General features: G+C 40.0%; 1 protein-coding gene across 8 annotated transcripts in view; it reads left to right on the top strand.

Moving 5' to 3' along the window:
• Positions 1 to 270: 270 nt before the first annotated feature.
• Positions 271 to 8487, top strand: part of LOC308411500 (UDP-N-acetylglucosamine transferase subunit ALG13-like) — a 49799-nt gene continuing 41582 nt past the window's right edge. For 3 of the 8 annotated variants that reach the window (XM_080905414.1, XM_080905411.1, XM_080905410.1), the window contains exons 1-2: positions 3482 to 3659; positions 6240 to 6365. In XM_080905414.1, coding sequence (XP_080761540.1) covers positions 3627 to 3659; positions 6240 to 6365 — 159 coding nt within the window. In that variant the 5' untranslated portion in view covers positions 3482 to 3626. The other 5 variants (XM_080905409.1, XM_080905407.1, XM_080905408.1 and 2 more) reach the window with 4 other exon arrangements.

Genomic DNA, 8487 nt, shown 5'->3' with positions numbered 1-8487 from the left:
AGAAAACACACATACACAAAGTGCCATATGTGAAATTATTCTAGGAAAGAATCAGAAGTGAGATAGTTTAATATAAGATGCAATGAAGGAAGCAGCTTACACTCCAGAGCCAGTGTGTTCCCTCCCCTCATACCCCTGCCCACTTGGCCCCCGTATCAGGCGAGTATGGAAGGCTGGATAGCCCATGACGGGTAAGATCCCACCTCGAAACCCTGGGACAACCTAAGGCAGGCACAGTCACGATTACTCGGCGTCACTCAGTCCCGGTGAGCTCAGACTAACGGGTGAGATGAAGTGAAGAAGATGGGACCCCAAGGGTAAAGCCGCTGGGCTAAGGCAGAGGTGGAAAGTGGCAAGTGGAGCCCTAACTTCTGGCTGAGGACAAGGAATGCTGCTATTTAAGGTGGGAAATCAGAATTTGGGTTAGCAATCACAGGGTGCAGAGTGGGGGTCACCCAGAGTCATAATCCAGTGAGATATCTGTGTCACCTCTTATAGTTTTCCTGTAATCTGAGCTCAAAGATGAGAATATATAGAGTACAGTAGAGTAAATTGTGCAAAGTTTACTATCAATTTTCTCAAAAACCGTACAGTAATTTTGGCTGTGGATCACAGGGTGAAGAGTGGCGACAGCCTAGAGTCAGAATCCAGTGAAATATCTGCGTCACCTCTTACAGTTTTCCTGTAATCGGAACTCAAAGATGTCAATATGTAGAGTACAGTAAAGCAAAATGGGAAGATTTTACTATCAATTTTCTCAAAAACTGTACAGTAATTTTGGCTGTGGATCACAGGGTGCAGAGTGGAGACAGCCTAGAGTCAGAATCCAGTGAAATATCTGCGTCACCTCTTACAGTTTTCCTGTAATCGGAACTCAAAGATGTCAATATGTAGAGTACAGTGAAGCAAAATGGGAAGATTTTACTATCAATTTTCTCAAAATCCATACAGTAATTTTTGCTGTGGATCACAGGGTGCAGAGTGGAGACAGCCTAGATTCATAATCCAGTGAAATATCTGCGTCACCTCTTATGGTTTTCCTGTAATCTAATCTCAAAGATGAGAATATATAGAGTATAGTACAGTAAATTGTGCAAAGTTTACTATCAATTTTCTCAAAATCCGTACAGTAATTTTTGCTGTGGATCACAGGGTGCAGAGTGGGGGTCACCCAGAGTCATAATCCAGTGAAATATCTGCGTCACCTCTTACAGTTTTCCTGTAATCTGAGGTTAAAGACGAGGATATTAAAAGTACAGTAGAGTAAATTGTGCAAAGTTTACTATCAATTTTCTCAAAAACCGTACAGTAATTTTGGCTGTGGATCACAGGGTGAAGAGTGGGGGTCACCCAGAGTCATAATCCAGTGAGATATCTGCGTCACCTCTTACAGTTTTCCTGTAATCTAAGCTCAAAGATGAGAATATATAGAGTACAGTAGAGTAAATTGTGCAAAGTTTACTATCAATTTTCTCAAAATCCGTACAGTAATTTTGGCTGTGGATCACAGGGTGAAGAGTGGAGATGGCCTAGATTCATAATCCAGTGAAATATCTGCGTCACCTCTTATAGTTTTCCTGTAATCGGAGCTCAAAGATGTCAATATGTAGAGTACAGTAAAGCAAAATGGGAAGATTTTACCATGAATTTTCTCAAAAACTGTACAGTAATTTTGGCTGTGGATGACAGGGTGAAGAGTGGCGACAGCCTAGATTCAGAATCCAGTGAAATATCTGCGTCACCTCTTATAGTTTTCCTGTAATCTGAGCTCAAAGATGTCAATATGTAGAGTACAGTAAAGCAAAATGGGAAGATTTTACTATCAATTTTCTCAAAAACTGTACAGTAATTTTTGCTGTGGATCACAGGGTGCAGAGTGGGGGTCACCCAGAGTCATAATCCAGTGAGATATCTGCGTCACCTCTTACAGTTTTCCTGTAATCTAAGCTCAAAGATGAGAATATATAGAGTACAGTAGAGTAAATTGTGCAAAGTTTACTATCAATTTTCTCAAAAACCGTACAGTAATTTTGGCTGTGGATCACAGGGTGCAGAGTGGAGACAGCCTAGATTCATAATCCAGTGAAATATCTGCGTCACCTCTTACAGTTTTCCTGTAATCGGAGATCAAAGATGTCAATATGTAGAGTACAGTAAAGCAAAATGGGAAGATTTTACTATCAATTTTCTCAAAAACTGTACAGTAATTTTGGCTGTGGATCACAGCATGCAGAGTGGGGGTCACCCAGAGTCAGAATCCAGTGAGATATCTGCGTCACCTCTTTCAGTTTTCCTGTAATCTAAGCTCAAAGATGAGAATATATAGAGTACAGTAGAGTAAATTGTGCAAAGTTTACTATCAATTTTCTCAAAATCCGTACAGTAATTTTGGCTGTGGATCACAGGGTGAAGAGTGGAGATGGCCTAGATTCATAATCCAGTGAAATATCTGCGTCACCTCTTATAGTTTTCCTGTAATCGGAGCTCAAAGATGTCAATATGTAGAGTACAGTAAAGCAAAATGGGAAGATTTTACCATGAATTTTCTCAAAAACTGTACAGTAATTTTGGCTGTGGATGACAGGGTGAAGAGTGGCGACAGCCTAGATTCAGAATCCAGTGAAATATCTGCGTCACCTCTTATAGTTTTCCTGTAATCTGAGCTCAAAGATGTCAATATGTAGAGTACAGTAAAGCAAAATGGGAAGATTTTACTATCAATTTTCTCAAAAACTGTACAGTAATTTTTGCTGTGGATCACAGGGTGCAGAGTGGGGGTCACCCAGAGTCATAATCCAGTGAGATATCTGCGTCACCTCTTACAGTTTTCCTGTAATCTAAGCTCAAAGATGAGAATATATAGAGTACAGTAGAGTAAATTGTGCAAAGTTTACTATCAATTTTCTCAAAAACCGTACAGTAATTTTGGCTGTGGATCACAGGGTGCAGAGTGGAGACAGCCTAGATTCATAATCCAGTGAAATATCTGCGTCACCTCTTACAGTTTTCCTGTAATCGGAGATCAAAGATGTCAATATGTAGAGTACAGTAAAGCAAAATGGGAAGATTTTACTATCAATTTTCTCAAAAACTGTACAGTAATTTTGGCTGTGGATCACAGCATGCAGAGTGGGGGTCACCCAGAGTCAGAATCCAGTGAGATATCTGCGTCACCTCTTTCAGTTTTCCTGTAATCTGAGCTCAAAGATGAGGACATTAAAAGTATAGTTGAGTAAATTGGGTAAATTTTATTGTTAATTTTCTCTGAATCATACAGTAATTTGGGCTGTGGATCACAGGGGTGAAAGTGGAGATTAACCAAAACTGGGAGTGGATTGTGAAGTAAAATAGTGTCAGGACAGAAAACACTGCGTTTCTAAGCCAGTCGGCACCTATACCGTAATATGCGTAAGAGTAGTGCAACAACATTTTAGGTGCGGCTGGCGGGGCGGCTAGCTTGACTGCGACTTCGTAAGTGAGGGCTCACTTGACCGCAGTTTGCAGTTTCTGTTCAGTGTCTAGTCTGTATCTGTCTCGTGTCTCCATCTTTGTTTAGTGGTTTCTTGTTTCCTGTCTTATTTTGAAAGTCTTTGCCTTATGCGGATTGTTTTAGTGATAGAAGCACCATGGAGGACGAGTTTGAAGGTACCAGCTCTCAGGTATGAAGCTAACTTTCAAAAGTTACATGAGTACAAACAGGTATCTTGTCGGGTTTTTTTCGTTTGCTTGTTTTTGGTTGGTTTTTTTTTTAACCCTGTCCTGTCTGGCTGTTTTTGTGGCACAAATATAACGGTGTAGAGAAAGAGTTGAGCGCGCACGGGCAGAAATATTGAGAGCGCCAGCAACACGTTGTTAGCGAGCGCAAATGCAAAAACCGAGCGAGAGGGGCTGCTGTTGTGTGTGTTTGTATGGAAAATAGCAAACACTGAAATACATGTTTTGCACGCATGAATGAATTTTGTTCACTAAAATTCAGCTTTTCTTCGCTCAAAATAAATTTCTCCTCAAAATGCAACACTTGTACCTGCAAACTTTTTTTATGTGCTCTCAATTTTTACGTGCGCTCAGAATAGTGGCACAAAAATAACGCCATACCAGGCTGTGTCCCAATTCAGGGTCTGCACGGTTGAGTGCGCGTACTACGTACTATAAGTACGAGAAGTGCGGAAGTGAGAGGCTTGTGAAATGGGACGGTCTAGCCTTCGTCGTGCTGTTCAGGTTGCCTAACAACCATGATACTAACCGCGAGAAACGTTTCATCCAGCTTTGTTTGACAGAAATGAAGGAGAAAAAATGTTTTGTTGGTCATTTATTTTTGTCATGACATCACTTTGATTAGTTGAGTATCTGAGGCTGAGACCAGAGGACTGTAAAACATGATTGTTGGGCTTCATTTCTGTACTGAACAGTCATTTTAAGATTAGTTAGTAAATAACAATTAGCTAATGTTGTTCATGAGACTAAAATCATCTCACTGTGGTAATGTAAATATAATATGGCCAATAATATATGTATTGTCAGATTATTATGATATATATATTTATATACATATTACAGCAGTGAGCTTGAACTCTGGGTCAAAGATTCAAGTTGCAGTTATTTATATTTCCTATCACCTTAAATCTTCACTCAAAGACAAGTATCTTTGACAGTATTATACATAAGAGACAAATATTGTTCGTTTAATATGTTGGCATTATTACATTTGGCTCAATGCTTACTTTTATGTGTAAAAAGAAAATGTACGAGCTGTGATAACTGTTTCTGATAGAATGAAGAGTAGACTGATATATGAAATATTCCTTTATTGGGTGAGAAACTCAGACCATGTCATAACTGCTTTAAGTCATACAAAATAGATATCAGAGCCTTAAACAGGCTGACTTCTGCTAAATGGGTCAAACTGGGCAGAAAGTATACAAACACAGAACATCCTTATAGAATATGATGTAACACTATAGATCAACTTACCTCAGAATATATAAAGCATATAAACAATTACAGCAAAATGATGCAACAAACACTACTAATCCAAAATACTCAAAGCTTCATAGAACTGAAACAAACATTTATTTTTAGGTCCATTCTGCTGCTGATACATACTTTAGGTTTCTGAATGTTAAACTTGTTGCTGCCTTTTATAGTGTGTAACTTGAAGGCCCTGAGTACTTTCTCCCACAAATTATTATAAAATTATTTTAACATTACCTAATAAGACTGATTCAGGACAGACGGTTAGTTATTGTAAACTTTTCTAGCAGTCAACCACAAACAGGGAACAGGCTGTCTATTCTCTCCATCTGTCAGCTGCTGCTGGCTCTTCCTCCTCCTCCTCTACAAGTGTAACTTATAAATACATGTTCAGACTTTTATTACACAATCAGAGAGAGAGAGTGCAGGACAGACAGACAGGTGACAGTCTCAGGCGTACATACTGCTACAAAACAGCACCAGAAAAGGAGGATTTAGTCTTTGTGTTATTACGAGTGCTAAACAAGAAGAGTTCCCAGATGGTACAGTGGACACATGTGTGATTCCTGTGATTAAAGCATCTTTCTTTCAGCTTAACGAGTGAACCGTCAGCTCGTTCAAACACACGTTAAAGTCCGTTTGGCTCGACACCACCGAACAGAGGCAGCAATATAACATAGCTAACATTAACAGTGCAGTGAATCCTGCTTGTGCCGTGATATTCAGGACTGCAAACCGAGCAGCATCACTGACTTTCAGCTTGTTGTGTTTGTGGATATACGACTGATTTTAATTATCTATCAAATCATCACATTCTCTGTAAGATTAAGGTCAACTATATATATATTTAGAAGTAGAGGCTTTAAAACCAAGTTAACGCTGAAAGTACAAACATCACTAATGTCACACAACTTTGCCGACATGCGGCCAACAGTAATGTTTTCATGTTCTTCATTATTAAACATTCGCACATAAAAAAAGTGGCATAGTATTCAGTACTTACTTTTGACAGTTTACTCTTCGGCCGCTGCCTTCTGCCGTATTTTGCAGCAAAATTATCCACACCCACCGCCGCGCTATGAATTGTGGGATATATGGGACCACGAAGCGTGCACCGGACCACGCTTGATATTTGGGGAAATCGACGGCGCATTTGAAGTACACTTCGAGTTGGGACAGTCGTCACGTGGCGGTGACGTAATCGCACTGCTTCCACAATCTATCTATCAAAAATGAGCCAAACATATTGTTGTCTTCTCTTAAAACAGATGGCGGCAGCATCTGAAAAGGATGGGACACATGATAGCAGACCCACACAGGATGAATCTAAAGATGATTCAAAGGATGAAGCAGAACATTTGGGACAAATGATTCACAAAGTGGCCATGGAAAAGGTAAAATTTGTTCTCAGTTTCAATGCATTCAACAAAATATGTCTTTGTATTCTTCTACGTCACATGGTCAGCTCATATGTATGGAACACCAGGACTGCCATAATGAATTAATTAAATACACCATTAAATAATTAATTAAATGTGGCAATAATTAATTAAAATCGGAAATAATTACCGTATTTTCTGGACTACAAAGCGCACCTGAATATTAGCCGCGCAAGCTAAAATCAGGGCAAAATCTTGTTTTGTACATACATTAGCCGCACCTGACTAAAAGCCGCAGGTGTTTCAATGTTGACTTATCATATGTAAGAGAATATGCACAAAGGGAATTGTCAGGAAAGAGATGGCTGTTTGGAGACACACCCCTTTTATTAATATTTTGAAAACAAGTTAGGAGTACATATTTGCATAACTTTTTAGGCATATGTACAAGTAGCGGTAATTACAAGTACGAAACATGTACTGTGCTTCATAAATGAGTAACAAATGTAGTACATAACAATAACCTACAGCACACCAGAAAAATAGCTTCGGACTACCTTTTAGGCTCAGGTGCAGTGACACGGCTTTAACAAGAAGAAAAGTCAGTCATTCACCACCATCTTTCTCTTCTTCCTGCGCACTAACACCACCAAAGTCCTCTTCTCCAGTGTCGGAAACGAACAGGCTCAGGGTGGCTTCGTCATCCACTCTCCGCTTCTTTCCTTCGTTGTCACTTTCAAAACCAAAGAAATCCTCGTTGTCAGAGTCGAACACCCTCAGAAGGGCCGTGGCGGTGTCCTCCTTTCCATCATGCAGCAGGTCAGCCCTTCGAAATCCGTTGGTGATCGTGGATGTTTTCACACTTTTCCACGCTGTCAGAATCCACTGGTGGAGTTGAGCATAACTTGCTTTTCGCAAGTTTATCACCGCTCGTGATGCACGCCTCCCGCTGAACGTGTAGCGCTACTTTGAAGTTTGTTTTTCGCGCTACTTTGTACGGCACTACGTTGCCTGGCGGACGGACATGTGACCAACATACCACTCTTGAACCCCGATACTGTGTGTCTGATCACATGCCCTTCCGCCAGGCAACGTAGTGCCGTACAACAGCGGAACAAACAAAACAAATCCTCTTACAATATCACAAAAATCATGGACAATCCTTAGAGAACCCACACCTGACTAAAAGCCGCAGGGTTCAAAGCTTGTGCAAAAAGTAGCAGCTTATAGCCCGACAATTACGGTAATTACGGTACATAAATATTTACGACACATGTAATTAAATAATTATTGACACATTTAATTAATTATTTATTTATTTCACATTTTAATTAATTATTGACACATTTAAGTAATTATTTAATTTATTCATTTTGGCACAGTTGACTCCTTCAGGTCTCACCATGAAATAATTTTATCTGTCAACCTCACCCATCAAACTCAGTGGGCAGGGTTAACACTGATCGAGTCAAAACCATTGCTTTGGCCTGGTGGCCATTGTTTCTAGCACTTTGCTCTTTGCAAAAGTGCTTCGATGATTTCGGAGATGTCTGCCCAGTCTCACGGCAAAGCGTGGGATAGACCCGCTCGTCTCGCAAGCAATCGAGCTGTTATTATCACTGACAAAGCGCAGGCCCCGGTACACAGCTGTAATAACCCCCGCTGACACTGACTTCTTTTACTGAGGTTATATTTATCGGGTTTTTTTTCCTGATGTTCTTATGTGTCCTACGTGTTTCAGTCGCCAATTCGGAATTATGACTAACATTAAAAACATGTTTAAGGAGGAGAGAGAGCAAATAAATTCGATTAACAGCTGATCTTTGGGTTTTTGTTCAGTAATCAGCTTGACCTGCGTATAAACGTATAAATGAGATAATGTTGGTGTTTCCGTCATGTAGTAACTGCTGGCTTTAACTGTACAAAGGTTGTTCGACACTATGAAACACATACAGACTTCATGATGTTCGGCTAATATTTTTATTGTGAATAGTAATCATGAGGGTAAACGGCCCTGTACACCACGGAGCGAGGTCAGCATATCCACGATATCTTCAGCTCTATGAGTTAACACAGTTTCCCAGCTGACTAGTCTAACTGACATGTACGAATATGTCACGGGTCATATCAATATGAT

The sequence above is a fragment of the Rhamphochromis sp. 'chilingali' genome (genome assembly GCF_963969265.1).
Source record: "Rhamphochromis sp. 'chilingali' genome assembly, chromosome: 15".
Taxonomy (NCBI): domain Eukaryota; kingdom Metazoa; phylum Chordata; class Actinopteri; order Cichliformes; family Cichlidae; genus Rhamphochromis; species Rhamphochromis sp. 'chilingali'.
The sequence above is the reverse complement of the archived record's forward strand: the minus strand, read 5'-3'. Positions and strand labels throughout refer to the sequence as shown.